The 17,161-nt window shown below is 37.0% G+C and overlaps 2 protein-coding genes across 10 annotated transcripts in view; one reads left to right on the forward strand and one right to left on the reverse strand.

The window, feature by feature from the left end:
• SYCP2 (synaptonemal complex protein 2) overlaps nucleotides 1-4,477 on the forward strand; it is a 60,999-nt gene extending 56,522 nt beyond the window's left edge. For all 5 annotated transcript variants that reach the window (XM_048820504.2, XM_075118737.1, XM_075118740.1 and 2 more), the window contains 6 exons: nucleotides 176-270; nucleotides 354-453; nucleotides 1,484-1,542; nucleotides 1,903-1,981; nucleotides 3,600-3,656; nucleotides 4,029-4,477. In XM_048820504.2, coding sequence (XP_048676461.1) covers nucleotides 176-270; nucleotides 354-453; nucleotides 1,484-1,542; nucleotides 1,903-1,981; nucleotides 3,600-3,656; nucleotides 4,029-4,100 — 462 coding nt within the window. In that variant the 3' untranslated portion in view covers nucleotides 4,101-4,477. The remainder of the gene's footprint in view (nucleotides 1-175; nucleotides 271-353; nucleotides 454-1,483; nucleotides 1,543-1,902; nucleotides 1,982-3,599; nucleotides 3,657-4,028) is intronic.
• A 6,716-nt stretch (nucleotides 4,478-11,193) lies between these two features.
• PHACTR3 (phosphatase and actin regulator 3) overlaps nucleotides 11,194-17,161 on the reverse strand; it is a 167,129-nt gene continuing 161,161 nt past the window's right edge. For all 5 annotated transcript variants that reach the window (XM_048820209.2, XM_048820212.2, XM_048820208.2 and 2 more), the window contains one exon: nucleotides 11,194-15,294. In XM_048820209.2, the coding sequence (XP_048676166.2) occupies nucleotides 15,279-15,294 (16 nt within the window). In that variant the 3' untranslated portion in view covers nucleotides 11,194-15,278. The remainder of the gene's footprint in view (nucleotides 15,295-17,161) is intronic.

A 17,161-nucleotide genomic window follows, 5' to 3' on the forward strand; every position in this document is an offset into this window, starting at 1 on the left:
CTACATTTTGGTGGATTTTCAAGGGAAAGCAAAAGGAATGTCCCTGATCTGAGGGTTAATGTTGACTTTTGTCCACTGTAACCTGTGATCTTTTATAAGTAACTACTGTGGTTACGTTTTATAATACAGTATTTTATCATTCTTTTCTCAGTCAATTAAACAATTATCTTTCTAGAGCCGCTCAAGAAGAATGGACCACTTTACCAAGCAATCCTTGAAAACAGCTCAGCAGCATTTGACAACAATGAATTGTCAGTTGCATGAATGCAGGTCTGTAGCAGAATACTTATTCAAAAACTTAATTTGAATGACATAAATGCTTTTTTATTTTTAGTTTATTTCTGTTTTGGTAGGATAAAGCAACTGGACAAATTTCATTTCACCATCGTAGAGGAGCTTGAGAGTTTTGAAAAAGATTCCCAATCTTTGAAAAATATGGAGAAAGAATTATTGGTTTGTATTTAAATTATTTAATGGAAAAAATCTGTTTTCTAAAAATATTGGATTTTTCTCTTTTTTTAGTATGGCATTTATCTGTGGACCATTACTACTGGCTCTGAGAAGATGTGTTTTGTAACTTGCTATAAAAAAGAGCTACACATTTTGCATAAAGTCAAAAATTTACCATCTTCCTGGCATTTGGCTTTATTTTTATTTTCAGAGAAACTACTAAGTGGTTAGGATGTTTCAGGCAAACAAATCCAGCCTTTGAAATTGATTTATTGTGTATTCTAAATAAGACTCCTAGCCTCCATAGGCCTTAGTTAACTCAGAGGTAAACTTCTTATTTAGTATCCAAATGGCTCACCTTGGACTTTGGTGAGTCTGCTGCTGGCTTTAATGTAAAATTAACAATAAGAATATTAATATAAAGGTGAAGACAGTGGATTAGTACACTAGGTTTTTACTCTGGAAAGAGCTTAAAATAAAACATTGGAACAAATTTAGTCTAATTTTAACCACATTGAACTCTGTTTGGATTGTCTGATCAAAGTGTCTTGGGCTTTCTGTTTGCCAGTAGGGGAAACAGCCATTCACGATAGATTTTGGGAAATATGGGCTGAAATTGCTGGTTGAGTTAAAGGTGAGTGCTTTACAGTTTGATCCTGCCCCACTGAGCCTTTAATTTTTTAAAACACCTGAGGATATGATGGGCTCTTGTAGAATGCCTAATCATTCTGTTCTTAGTCTGTCATTATAGGTTATTTGGGAACAGGAGAAACCTACCTTTTAAAAAAAAAAGAAACGGAGTACTTGTGGCACCTTAGAGACTAACAAATTTATTTGAGCGTAAGCTTTCGTGAGCTACAGCCCATTTCATCGGATAAATTTGTTAGCCTCTAAGGGGCCGCAAGTGCTCCTTTTCTTTTTGCGGATACAGACTAACATGGCTGCTACTCTGAAACCTATTTTTTTTAAAAAAGTCCTACATTCCGTGGATTAACTTCTTACTGGTTCAGTTAATTATTTTATTTCTTTTTAGAACTTTTGGAAAAAACATGCACTTACGTTTAGTGCATGCAAGAAAAATGAACAGCGGAGGTTAGTGGGGTTTGTTAATGTTGTTATGAGACCTGGATTCCGTTCATGACTCTGCAGTTGACTCAATATATGACTTTGAGCCAAGTAACTTAATGCTCTACACCTTCGTTTCATCATCTGTATGTAAAACATATTGAAATCTATGGATGAAAAGCGCTGTATATGAAAACATTAATAAATAATGTTGTTATCCACATAAATTTCTGCCAGAGTCTAGTGGAATATTACATTAATACGGATAATAATGGTCATCAATGTTTTTCAATAGTATGTTAGACTAAAAATTGAATTGCCCTATTCAAGATCTTTGTTGTATTTTCATATATGGCAAAGATCATTAATTTGCATTTTTGTTGTTAGGATTCAGATTCTTAAAACTTCATTTGAAAAGCACATCTCCCACAGTGTTAACTATGAGGAAAATATTTTTACTTCTGAGGTATGACATTTGTTCTCTTTAGTTTTGTTTTTATTTCTTACATTATGTCACCTGATTACTTCTTTATAGGCCAAGTCTTTACCGCCAGCATTATACTAATATCCTCTAGATACTTTTTAATAACGTTTTTCCTTAATTTGACCATAACTTGTGCAATGTTAAGGACTTAATATTACCCTTTTAGAAGAGATGAACACCTAATTTGATAATCATGGCAGAAATTTCATGGCCATGCAGCATAGTTTATATTATATTCTGCAGCTTTACTCACCAGTGTTTCAGTTATGCAGGAAAGAGCCAATTAGAAACAAGCAGTATGGCAACTGTCCTCTCAATTTTTCTCTCTTCCTCAAGTTTTTTCCTGCCTCGCAATTAAGAAAACATCAAGCACCTCTAGCTTAAGTGCTACCTTTCAGGCACCCAAACTTGTAGTTCTTTGGGGAATATTATTAATATCTTGAATTTCACCAGGGAGTGAGCGAGCCCACCTGATGATCACTTTAGATAAGCTATTACCAGCAGGACAGTGGGGTGGGAGGAGGTATTGTTTCATGATCTCTGTGTGTATATAAAGTCTGCTGCAGTTTCCACGGTATACATCTGATGAAGTGAGCTGTAGCTCACGAAAGCTCATGCTCAAATAAATTGGTTAGTCTCTAAGGTGCTACAAGTACTCCTTTTCTTTTTGCGAATACAGACTAACACGGCTGTTACTCTGAAACAGGAAATAGTTGCAGTCTTTGGAGTACTGGTGTAATATGTTCCTTGTAACCAGCACTGCTCAGTGAACAGGACACTGCATTGTGCACTAGGTGTATCTCCTGAGTGGGGCTAATCTTGAAGTCTGTATAGAGACCATTACAATAATCTAATATGAAAATCATAAATGACAATGTCCATATCGGAGAGAAATGGGTACTCACAAACAGATGAAAAAATGTCACTTGTGGCTACAAAGGTCACACAAGGTCTCCGAAATAATGAAAGATCCAGAGTTACCTTTAAGTTGTTAACTCCTTTGACAAAGGGCCGCTATGCTTCCTCAATCAAGAAGGATCTCTAGATGTTTCCCTTTATCCAACATCTTTGCTATATGTAGATTGAGTCTCAACCAATTCTGTCATATCTAGGGCCCTGATCTTGAAAACACTTAAGCATGTGCTTATCTTTACTCATGTATGTAATCCCATTGAAGTAAGTGGAACTACTTACGTATTTAAAATTAAGTAGTTGCTTAAGTACTTTGTTGCATAAACGCCTGCTCCTTGCAGGATCAATTCCTAAACCCCTGTCTCAGCCAATCTGAGGGGAAAAATTGTCTGAGTGCAGTAGAGAAAAGATGTAAAATTTCATGTTGTTTGCATACTTGTGGCACCCAAGCTGATGCTAATGTCAGAATTTGGAGTAGATGCCATAGTACTTAGTTGGTTCTGCCCTAAAAAGATTAATATTTCCCACCAGTTTCCTGGACAGCCTTATTTTGAACTATGGGAAGACTGAGCATTAGTACAATCTGATTTTACATTTAATTTGAGGACATAAATTGTCTTCATTAAAATGTATTGTCAATTGTGAAAAGAAAACGTATGTATATGACCTATGTTGTCAATTTTTATAGATGCATCTAATGAAAGAAGACATGAAAGGGCTTCAAGAGAAGCTTCTTAAAGAAATGGTAAATAAAGTTATTTTGTCTCAATTTGTTTTTGTATGTTTTCCTAAAAGAACATAATTATCTGCACATTCGCTTTTTAAAAAGTTCCTTTCAAGATGCAATTTCTAGTATACTGTCATTTGAAGCAAAAAGGAAATTATAATAAATATCATTAAAACAATGCTTAATTTTTAATACATAAAAAGTGATATGTATGTATATACTCTTTTAGTTTTATGCTTATGTAGTGCCTCATTTGTGTTTTAATAGAGTTAATATTAGCACGAGAAGGAAAAAGACCATTCTAATGTTGCAATATCTGCCTGAATTCTGTGATAGTTTTAAAAAGTTTGTTTTAAAGTGTATAATAAATGTGATACTGTTCTACCATAGCATGAAGAGGAGCTGTTTAATGTTCGCAGAGGATTGCAGACACTCTTTCTGTCAGAAGGGAGAAAATTCTAATATTGTAAATTCATATATTTTGAAAACTTTTGTTTATATTTAGATTACTTTTCACTAATGGGAAGTTTTGACAATTGCATATTTACTGAGAGCTTTTTAAAGAAGTGCTATTTTAAAAGGATCTTCACATAATAAATTAGGAATATTTATTAACAAGGGGTCATTTTAAAAGGTTTATTTAATTGACATAGAAAAAAGGAGTAATTTTCAATTAAAACTGAAGTAAGCGTCATGTTTTGGATTTGTATGTGTACATAGGACTTCTATTGCAATTAATAGGAGCTGTGTTGTACACAACCAGACACAGAATTTGACCATACATTCTTTAGCACATGAAAAGGAGATCAAATGGCATTTTTGAAAGTTGTATCCTATTTACTTATGGTATTAGCTTTCAGTTGGAATTAGTCATTGACTAAAAATATTTTGTAAAAATATATATATGTTTTAACCATATTGAAAATGTGTATTAAACATTTCAGAAAAAATATACTTTGAGTCTTTTTTCATATTTACAAATTTGCGGCATTATCACAAGGCCTAAGCAAACTGGTGCATATTTTAGGCCATTTTGAACTCGGAGTCTTTGTAAATCTGTGGTTGGTAAAGCTCTCTAAAACAGATCATCCAGGATGGCCTGCCCTTTATATAGAAATACATCCTGTAATAGTTATGCATGTCCATAACCAAAATGAGATTTCTATGTATCATGATGGATTATAATTGACTTTTCCCCCATGCTGCTATTCAGTGTCTACAATATTCTCCCTGAATTTATATGCCATGCAACCTCTCTTCTCCTTCAGATGCTCATAGCCACCCTGTCTTTTTTCCACAATCTTTCAACCAATGCTTTCCTTTTAAATTTAACAAAAAACAGTAACTAACAGGCATATTACTCAAGTAAACCTATAACATTTATAGGGCTCTTTGAGTTCCTTCTACCAACATCCTTGCCTCTGTGATCGCTCCCAGGATTTTCTCTTGTCATACTCAGTTTAGATTGTAAACTTTTTGAGAATAATGGATTTGTAACTATAGTATTTCCCATTTCGTCAGTAGCTCTTGAAGGAAACTGAAGTTAAGCATATCACCAGGTTGCCAAAAAGAAGTGGATATGGAAAATAATTCATAAATTCTACATACCTTAGAGGGCCCAAACCTCTCTCTGAAGATTGTTAATATGTTGTCCAACTTAGAGCTAACTTTCCCTTTCACCATTTTAGTTATTCTGTAAATCTGGTATTTTCCAAACTATTTTCATCATATTCTGTCTCAAAATTAACACACTGATCTCCATTTGCTGTCTGCAGCATCACACATTCTCTTCACTGTCACTTATTTCATTACCCTGTCAGCCTCTGATTTTTTTTTTCTGTTGCCCTCAGATACCTCTCTTCCTCCCTAGATTTGTTCCCTGGTGACACCATGACCTTTACTTTCAGCTCCACTTGTCTCTTACATTTGCTTCTCATACCACTTTTTCCAATCTTTTAACCACAACATTTCCTTTCCCTCATTTCCAATGCCCCCATTCCTGCCCCATACTATTGTGTTATGCTGCTATTATTATTATAATTTATTTTTATTAAGCAGCATTATTGGTGAAAGTCTGAATTCATTGATTTCCTAATTTTTAGGAGTTGTCTTGGTTTTGCTTTGCATTGATAGGATTCTTACGCATCCAAACCCTGCGGACTCTTCTGCACAGGACGTTGTCCTTTTTTTTCAAAACCAATTTTGCCACTTAACAATAGATGTTCCCTGCTGAATCTCACCATCCTCTGTGTCTTCCTTAATGTTTATCAAATTCCATTTTCTCTTCTTTGACATAACTCTCCAGGGTCTCCAACCCCCCTACCCACTTCTAGATCCTCAACGTCCCCACCATTACTCATGACAACAAACATGGAATCTCATGATGCTATTTTATAGTCTCTCTTTCCAAAGAAAACTGCTCTCTAAGACAAGGCTTACAATATGGAAAACTTCCTGCAATTTTAAGGCTTAACATCCTTGATAGAGTTCCTTGAAGTAGAGGGAAACTTCTACTACCTTTCTAGAAAGTACTGTTATTGTATCTTTCTGGTTTGAGATACATTAAATAACAATTACTAAAGGAGAAATGTGCCTTTAAATTAAGGGAATGGAAAAATCTGTAATCCAGCGTTCACCCTGACCACACCACACGATCCATCATCTACAGCCAAGCTCTGCGATACAACCGCATTTGCTCCAACCCCTCAGACAGAGACAAACACCTACAAGATCTCTATCAAGCATTCTTACAACTACAATACCCACCTGCGGAAGTGAAGAAACAGATTGATAGAGCCAGAAGAGTTCCCAGAAGTCACCTACTACAGGACAGGCCTAACAAAGAAAATAACAGAACGCCATTAGCCGTCACCTTCAGCCCCCAACTAAAACCCCTCCAACGCATTATTAAGGATCTACAACCTATCCAGAAGGATGACCCAACACTCTCTCAAATCTTGGGAGTCAGGCCAGTCCTTGCCTACAGACAGCCCCCCAACCTGAAGCAAATACTTACCAGCAACCACATACCACACAACAGAACCACTAACCCAGGAACCTATCCTTGCAACAAAGCCCGTTGCCAACTGTGCCCGCATATCTATTCAGGGGACACCATCACAGGGCCTAATAATATCAGCCACACTATCAGAGGCTCGTTCACCTGCACATCCACCAATGTGATATATGCCATCATGTGCCAGCATGCCCCTCTGCCATGTACATTGGTCAAACTGGACAGTCTCTACGTAAAAGAGTAAATGGACACAAATCAGATGTCAAGAATTATAACATTCATAGACCAGTCGGAAAACACTTCAATCTCTCTGGTCACGCGATTACAGACATGAAAGTTGCTATATTACAACAAAAAAACTTCAAATCCAGACTCCAGCAAGAAACTGTTGAATTAGAATTCATTTGCAAATTGGATACAATTAACTTAGGCTTGAATAGAGACTGGGAATGGCTACGTCATTATGCAAGGTAACCTATTTCCCCTTGTTTTTTCCTACCCCCCTCCCCTCATACGTTCTTGTTAAACCCTGGATTTGTGCTGGAAATGGCCCACCTTGATTATCATACACATTGTAAGGAGAGTGGTCACTTTAGATAAGCTATTACCAGCAGGAGAGTGGGGTGGGAGGAGGTATTTTTTCATGCTTTGTGTGTATATAAAAAGATCTTCTACACTTTCCACAGTATGCATCCGATGAAGTGAGCTGTAGCTCACGAAAGCTTATGCTCAAATAAATTGGTTAGTCTCTAAGGTGCCACAAGTACTCCTTTTCTTTTTGCGAATACAGACTAACACGGCTGTTACTCTGAAACCTGTCATATGAAGAAGAGCACACTGCATGATGCTTTGTCTCAAAATCCCATTTCCAGAAAGGAGCCTCTTACATTCAGAAACTGAGGTCATATGGCTCAAGCCTTCAATCCTTCAGCATGCAAAACTTCCATTGATTCAATAGGAATTGGGAGTATGTAAGTACTACAACTGAGATGCAGGATTGGACCTATAATAATTACTTTTCTTCTTCATTGATGAGGAATGAGCTATTGTGGAGAACTGGGTTCTCAACTTAAGATGTGTGTGCGCCCCATTGACCTTTGAGTGGAGATTTTAGGTAGGAGTGCCCATTCAGCTCATACATGTGTATCTCACACCTTCACTTACCACACCGAGGCTTTGTAGAGCTGCGCAGGCAAACTGCCCTCAGTTCTTTTTCCATGACCTTGACCAGAGACAGAGCCTCAGCAGTGCCAGAGCTGAGCTTACCTCAACTTATTTCTTTGCATAGTTTACTTACTTGAGTTAGATATAGTAATAGTTAGTAGTTGTTAGTACTAGATAGTTTAAAAAATAGTTTGTAAGGACCATTGTTCTTTCCATTGCTTCCCTTCACTAGTCGGGTATGCCCAGCTCTGGGATTTAAACATTTCCTTTCTTGCCAGAGGCTATTCCAGTGAGCGATGGGCACTCCAAGTGTGCCTGTTGCCTTGGGGAATCACACACACCCCAAAAGTGCACACCGGTCTCCATGTAAATCGAGTGTAGCACTCTCCCAGATCTTTTAAAAGGAAAACTCAAGAATCCTTTCAGAAGGACTCTCAGAAAAAGAGTTCAGGTTCCCCAGGATGGGAATCTGCTTCAAAGAAACTTAAGTTGCCAATTGAGACATCTACATTGATGCACCACTGGTTGCCGAGTCGGTACCAATGAAGCTGCAGGTTCTTTACATACTAGTAATACCACTAAACTGAAAGTTCTTCTTCAAGTAGTATCCCTGTGGGTGTTCCACTGTAGGTGTATCTGCGCCCCTGTGCCTCTAATCGGAGATTTTAGATAGCAGTGTCCGTTTGGCCCACACACACGCCCTCATGACACCACTCTACACATCAGTTTATTGGAAGTCAGGACAATCAGTTATGCCTGCCTCCATTTTATGCCATTGATCATGGGAAAATATGCAAAGATGATGGACAATATGACATGAATCAACCTGCAAGTGGGAGCAAGGTCACCCTCCCTCTGTGTCAAAGCAGTGAGACTTTTGTATTGGGGTGTATGCAATCAAACCCACATCTTGGCAGCACATCTTCCACAACTGCATACACCCTCAGCAAATGTTTCTCAATGTTGGGGTGTTCTACAGATAGACCTCATTGCCACTGCTAAGAACAGGAAATGTTGCCAGTCGTACTCAAGATGGGGACTGGGTTGTCTCTCCCTGGGAGATGCCCTTCTCCTTCATTAGACGTTGGGTCTGTTGTATGCGTTCCTCCAGCACCTCTATTATCAAAATGTTGATAAAGATAAGGAAATACAAGATGAAGACTTATACTGGTAGGTCTGACATGGCCGAGACAAACATGGTTTCCTTACCTCATCCAGTTGGCAATTTGTCAACTAATCATCCTCCAAACTGTCCTTTAGCTTCTTTCTCAGAATGCTGGTCAAATTCTTCACCCCAGCTTCAGAGTTCATGGCTTGTTGATGGTTTGCAGGATTAGAAACAACCTGTTCTGAGGAAGTGAAGTAAGTATTGTTATGTAGTAGAAAGCAGTCTACTCATAATACTTATCTATATAAATGGATTCAGCCACTGGTGTGGGCTAAGGCATTTTTCACCTGCATCCTTGTCACTGTTAGGTATCCTAGATTATATTTTAGAATTGAAAAAGACAGGATTGTCTTTGAACTCTATTAGGTTACATTTGGCAGCCATTACAACCTTCCATTCCAGTCAAACACTTTTCAGTGTTCACACATCCAGTGATGGTGAGATTTCTCAAGGGCTTTGGGAATTTGAACATGCTACATCTGGGACCTTAACTTGGTGCTTAGATGCCTTAGAAGACCTCATTTTGAGCCAATGGTGAGCTATTCTCTACTTAATTTATCAATTTAAAATAGCCTTCCTGGTAGCCATTACTTCTACTCAAAAAATTGGAGTGATCAGGGTTCTGATGGCATATCTCCCCATTCACAGTATTCTTCAAGGACAAGGTTATGCTATCATCACACCCCAAATTCTTACCGAATGTGTCATCTGACTTCCACATTAACCAGACTATACATCTTGTCAAGAGGACATTAGCTTTTTACCTGGACAGGACTGAGACATTTAGAAAATCTCCCACATTGTTTGTCTGTTGCTGACAGGTCCAAGGAATCCCCAGTTTCCAATCAAAAACGCTGTATGAATATCTGGTTGCATTATCTTTTGTTATCATTCTAATGGTCTCCAACCTCCTCCTAAAGTACTAGATCTCTTTCTGCTTCAGCAGCCTTTCTTAATGTCCTCATTACTGAGCTCTGTAGAGCTGCAACTTGGACCTCCATATGCACTTTTTCTAAGCATTGGGCAGTAACTCATACTCAGCTTCAGATGCTGTGTTTGGCTGTACTGTACTATCTTCACTTTTGGACTCTATTCCAAAGTCTATTCCCATTCTGCTAGAGGGTGTTGCTCAGTAGTCACCTGAAGTGGAGTACCCACGAGGACACTACTCAAAGAAGGAGAAGTGCAGTAACTGTAGTTCTTTGAGATGTGTGTCCCTGTGGGTGCTCACTACCTGCCCTCCTTCCCCTCTGCTTTGGAGTTTCTGCTATGGAACTTTGCAGTAGAGAAGCAACTGGGGGTAGTTTGCCCATGCAGCTCTATGTAGCCTTGGTGTGGCGCGTGGGGTTGTGTAGGGTTCGTGTGTGTACTGAACAAGCACTGCTACCTAAAATCTCTTCTCAAAAGTGCATGTGCACCTGCAGTAGAGCACCCATAAGATGACACATATTGAAGAACTACTGTTACTACACATGGTGAGTTACACTTTCTTCTTCTAGCATAACTCCATTTACTAAATTTTAGTTACTCCAGCAAATAATTTGGTTTGTTTATTTCAATTCACAATTATTGAGATCATCCCAATCAGATAATTCCTGAATAACTATTACCTTTCCTGTAATCTACACTTCTGTATTATTGTTCCACTCTGGTTTTGTTGAACTTTCACTGCATGTACTGTGTTTATTGATTTATGGTGCTTGGTTACACTTATGTGAAGCTGCTTTCTGTTCCAAAATCAGTACTGATTCCATTCTTTATATTTGTTAACTCATTCAGTTTCAGTAAATTTTGCATTGGTGGTCACATCAATAAATACCAACTTCATTAAGGTGCTGTGCCTTCCACTAGCTGCTACTAATTTTGTATTACTTACTTGGTGTTATGTTTGCTTCTTTATTTTGAATAGATATATGAATAAATTGATTATAGGTCTGATCCTTTAAGGTGCTGAGCTGTTGTCTCCCACAGAAGTTCATGAGAGTTGAGTGCTCAGCAGTTCACAAGATATGGCTATTCACTTGTAATATTTAATCTTTGAGCTTTGAATATACTTGGTGGTGGTGTTACACTCTCTTAATAACAGATATGTTCTTTCTATAGTAGCAGTTTGACTCAGGGCATTTTCTTACCAGGATCCAAATGCTGTGCCAAATGCAAGGCATGTGATTAGAGTAGGGATTTTACAGACAAACAGAAAAAATTAGGACTGTTCATTGGTTTTTATTAGATTACATGCAGCAGTGTGCAATTATTCATCAAATAATTTAACTTTTAAAATATAGTTTTATTGTTTATCATAAAAATTTGTGTAAACCTACATCTATCTGTGTAGGTTTTCTCAAATCCTGCAGTCTTTATTCATGCAAATCTCTGACTTCAACGTGGAATGAAGGATTTGGCTCATCTATTTTTTACTTTGTTGAGTAAAGTCTTACTTATACAATTTCACTGTGCATGTATTTCTAACTCTGTGTCTCTCTCTTAAAGTTGTTAAATCACATGATTGTTGTGAAGAGCACAGTAAACTAAACTGTGTTAAAATACGTCTTGGTTTTCTTGATGTTCGGAGTGTGGTTTGGCCCCCCAATCAACCATGTCTAGAAATATCTATTCAAGAGTTTGGGGTTGTTGTTTTTTAATGTTTGTTTGTCCACAGAACATGTATATCATGGACACGGGCAATGTAAGTTTCCCCATGCACTCTGTTCCTCTCCCCAACCAACACAATATATTTCAATCCTGACCTGCAGGGCCAAGGCACTTTGGTTCTCATGCCTATTCAGTACTGGGCTATTTTGTTGAGTCTGTTAGAAAGGGTTCTAGATTGTGTAGAGGTGTTAACATGGATACCTCTCTAAAAGGAACTGGACTGAAGCCACCAAGTCTCTGCATCACATGGGCCACCAAACAAAGATCAAATGATAACTGTTAGTCCTGGAAGACCCAGGCCTGGATTTTCACCAGTGACCTAGAAGTGAAAAATTCTGTTATCCCCTTACTTGTCCCTAATCATTCTGCCTCTCTCAGCACATGCACAGGTTTAATGCTTTTAGGAAGCTTGTTTTGTCTGATACATCCTTGTGGGGAACCAGAGTAGTTCTTAAAAGGTGACCAATCGAGTATTTATTAAAAAATGGGATTGTGCTGGTATTTGCGTCTTTAGTATGTATATAAAAAGACGAAAAATTTGAGGGAGGCAATTGCTTGCGTTTTGACATAAGTATATCAGGAGTGACAAGTATGGTCCTCCCTTTTAGCTAGAGGAATTTGGGGATGTCTCAGGGAAGTCTACTGTGAGCTAAAGAATTAAGTCAAAATATCAAGTATTTTGCAAAGGATTATTTTATCCAAAATATTAGTTATTAAAGTTAACTGAGAATTAATAAAAAAGAGCTGTAAACAGTCCAATTAAAAATTCCTTTCCCTCTTAGATACTCAGCTTTCACTTTCTTAGCTCTTGTGATGTCATCTTTTCAGTAGTTCTTTAAGTATAATAAAGAAGAAGAAAAAAATGCAGAAGCCAAATTTTTTGAAAATTCTTTGCAGGTTATCTGATTGATCTTGAAACTTAGTTCATGGTTGTCAGTGTAGCTTAACAAATTTTGATTGATATCTATCTCCATTGATTATAGAAGTTACGAGTAAGTCATAAATCAACTGGTAAATTCTCTCTGATCTAATATGTGACTACTTGTCATTTCCACTAGGTGGACCTCCTGATATGAGTCAAAGATTTCTTACCAGCATCATTGAATTATTCAAGAATATGTGAAACTAATGAATATTTTCTTTGATGAATTTGCAAGGTTTTGAAGAATGTATAAAATACAAATGCTTTTTTTACTTTGCATCTGTATGTTGTAAAAAATAATACAAATGTAGGTGCATTTTTTTAAAAAAGCTGCTCTTACTAATGTATCGTTAATATTCCTTTGAGCTTATAATATTATATTTTTCAGAACCATTTTCTTATCAAAGTAGTATTTATTAATGAGGGCTTAGTTGGAAGGTAAATCACTGCTAAACTAAAATGTTTTGCTCAACTCCAAACTGATACCTAGATTGCAAGCACTTTGAGGCAAAGATTGTCTTTTTGCTCTGTTTGTACAGCACCTAGCACGATGAAGTCATGGTCCCTGACTAGGGCTCTGAGGCATGATGATAATACAAATAATAATAATAATAAAAGTGTACAACCCATGATGCTTGTTTATACTGCAAGGCTCATCTATGTTCCCTGTCAAATTAGAAAAAGTATTTCTTACTGAGAGGTGTTTCTTTAGTGGTGTTTTCACTCTTTCCCTGTATCACTCCTGAATTTTCATTCATTATATTATGACCGTCAAATATCAGAACTTGTGTTTGGATTATTCTAATAAAAATGTTAAAATACCAGTTAGTATGATGATATAGATTTCCATGATGAAGCTACCAAGTTCTAAAATCAGGTAATTAAAGAGACAAATCATTGGATTAAATCATGATGGTTACTCAGGCACTTAGACTTAGATCTGTGTGACCAATATTTATAAGGTTATACAAAATTAAATCTAGCTAGACATTAAGCTGAACTGTTCAGCACGTGCTTAGTCATGCCTTGGACACATGCCCTGCAAAGATCCACAAATGGCTTCTAGCAATGGCTGCAACTAAATATATTTTCAGTATGTTTTGTACATTCATAACTCCTATTATTGTGGAGGGAGTACAATATATCATTCTATTTAAATGAGACATTTCACTCCAGTGCTGATAACCGGAGAACCAACAGCTATTAGTACATCCATTAAATGCATTAATTCTGCACACCATCCTGCAGTCATTTATCAGGAGTCTATATCCATAATTCCCTTTACCTTTTATCTGTTTGCTTTTTTGTTTTCATGTCTTCGTTAGGGTTGTTTCTGCTGGCTTGGGGTTGACATGTCCTACCCTAAATTTTTTACTCTTTTAAAACTTTTACAAAGGGTAGAACTTGAAACATCTATGGACAAAATTTTGCCTTGTATGCATATGCACCACTTCTGTTACAGTCACTGAAGAAACAGAAAAACAAACACAGCTACCTCTCTGATATAAAGAAACAGAATATCTTATGCAACTATCACTCATGTTTTCATCAATATTACCTACTGTTAACATTATCGCTTACATATTTATGATTTTTAGCCAAATCCTGCATTTCTTACTTAGGCAAATCTTCTCATTGTTTCTGGATTTTGTTAAACATTGTGGCCTATCTTGCTTATAGTTTTTCATAATCATTTCTGTTAGGTTTGTTTTTAGTAATTATTTATTAGTAGAAGTATCTTTTTTCCTCATCAGGAAGTTATCAAATCTCACGTACATTTTACTAGAAAAAGAATACAACTATAATAGTTTGATAGTCAATAAAGGGTATTTAACAGTTTACCTATGTCATGTTTAAATTTGCCAAACCTTAGTAGTTTTTTACTGTAGTGACAGACTACATTTCTTACAAAGGACCAGATCCTCAGCTGTTGTAGAATTACTCCAGTTGTAAGGATCTGGTCCAATATCTTTCCTCCACAAGGTGGGAAGCCCATTATCTAAATTCCACTGTTCATGGTCTCCCAGACCGTGTGCTGACTTTTGTGGTGCAGGAAATCTGCCCATAATAATTACAAATCTCCTCCCCTTCAACCTCACCTGGAAAAAAGCAATTTAAAAGAAGTGCGCTCATTTCCTGCAATAAGTAGTCATTTAATTAAAGAACAAAATTAACAGGAATCAAAAATGTTGCAGCTGTGTTTTCGTTAGACATTATATAAAAAAGAAAGAAATTATAATACATTAAATCATTTTGTATAACATGAACGTAAGTGTTTTACAAACTAATTGTGATTAGTTCAAAATGTCTTGTCAACATAATACTGAATGACAGTGCGTCATGTCCATTATGTCAGAGGCCCTGGAATGGTAAAGCCTGTACATGCACAACATCTCCTTTTCCAAGATATGCTGCAAAACAGTTTAAAACAAGTGTTAAAGGAGAGCAGTAAGTTCCTTCCAGTAGCTTTACTTCATTCGTTTTCAACTGATCCTCCCACCCGACAGGCCATCACTCTTCTGGCATCAAAGAGTGAAGTACGTCCTCTGGTAGCTCCTGTGTGTACGTGCTGCAGAGATTTCACCTGCACAGTCCTCCTCTCACACAAACGTCAGGGTATTGTGAACTGAACTTCAGGGAAAGACCTTTATACATTCCCTGATGTGTGTTCAGCAGCAGTATCAAAAGTAAAGACAAATTCTTCTCAGAAGAAAATCTCTATGGCCTGTGAAATCTAGAAGGTTATAAAAAAAGAGACACTTTAAAAATCACTTTATAACAGCATTTTTAAAAATTAAATATATTATTGCAATAAGAAATAATACTATTTAAAATTGTGTCCATTCTGTTTAATACCATTGAATCACATTTCTAGAGCATCTTTTTCATGAAAGATCCCCAACATGTTCTACATATAAGGCCAATATGACTAAAAATATGCCAAGGTTCATAGCATTTTATCCCTTTGGTTTTGGTCCTGTGCCACTGAGTGCCTCTGGCAAAAGTTCTCTCTGCATACGGGCTTCCTCAACTACAAATTCTCCCTTCCTTGAGTTCTATTATGTTCTTTTCATTCCTCATTGACTCCCACTTCCAAATCTCCCCATCACCTATTTGCAATAAGGAGGATGGAAGTGAGGCTGGGAATTGGTGTGGGGGAAAAACTAGGGGGCTGAGCTGTGAAGAAAGGGATTCTTCAGTGGTTTAACTTTGAAAAGAAAACTCATAGGATGTGCCTATCATCACCCTGACCACTTTGCTTGTATGTTAATTGCTTCTCTTTACTTCATTCTTTCTCTGTCTGCCTTTTTTAGAATGTACCCTCTGAAACAATGACTGTGGTGCATATCTTCAAAGATATTTAGGCATCTAACTGATTGACTTAAATACGAGTTAGCTAAATACCTCTGAGGCTGTGAGCCAGTCTTCCAGTGGCTTTGCAAAGTGCCTGCCACAGTTTGGCTGCTACCATTATTTAAATAGTAATAATAGATAGGCAGAATGTAATTTTCACATGACAATAGTAGCAAAACACCTGACTCATTCCAGCATGTTTGTAGTACATTATTGTGGTTGTAGAACTGAAGTGACATCTTTAAAAGGGTTTTAATGAGGGTAACAAGCAGTTTACAGTATCAGACTTGATGTTTTCAGCATGATTATGAGTTAATTAGAATATCATTTTGGGCCTACCCATTACATATGAAAATTATGCTAGTAGAGACACAATCTTCCAGGTTTAACTGTTCAAATCATAATTGGTAAATGCCATATGCCTGAATATACATAGCAAGGGGATGTGATAGCGACAGTAATCCACAGCAAGCAATACTTGTTAAAATGCATAGAATTATTTTAAAATCTATCATGAGGAGGTTATTCAAAACCTTTTTATTAATGCCTTTTTAGGAGGTGTGGTAGTGAAATTATATATCTTCATATGTTCTGATCCCCTTTGACTTGTGTACCTCAAAAGTACCTAACGGATGTTATACGTGATTGTTTTACCACACCTGTTTGCTATTTTAACTCCTACAATAATGGCATATGCTTCCTCAAAATGTGAACAAGCTAGAATAGTGGTCAGGCTGATCCCTCTGTTGATAGCCTACAGAAAAGTGTGTGTGTTTTTGAAAATATGTGCACATTGTGTGTGCATCTGCCATGGTTGCATGGCCAGACACAGTAACTGCATGCAAAAGTCATCAATTAGCTATCTGAAAAATCATTTGCGTGTATAATTATTTGAGCATGCAAACACAATTGTGCATGAATTTTTTTAAAGATATGGGCCATAATTTTGTTTGTTGCTAATAATATACCATGATATACTGTGATCCTGTCAGCTTTCACAAAATAAGCAACATTGAGTTGGTACTTTGATGGGCACCTTTAAAAAAAAAAAAACCCCAAACAATCAGGTACTGCCAGTAGAGGTATTGTTGATATAGTAGGTGGCACTCTTTTTCTTTTGAATCTGTACAGAAGAAATACCCTGAGGCATTGGACAGTTCTTCTCTTGGATGAGATGTAAAAATAAAGTCCTAAACACTAGTGGCATGATGGCATTAGCTGAAAGTAGTTTGGAGTATTTAACCCTG

This window comes from Caretta caretta, chromosome 13 (genome assembly GCF_965140235.1).
Source record: "Caretta caretta isolate rCarCar2 chromosome 13, rCarCar1.hap1, whole genome shotgun sequence".
Classification (NCBI taxonomy): domain Eukaryota; kingdom Metazoa; phylum Chordata; order Testudines; family Cheloniidae; genus Caretta; species Caretta caretta.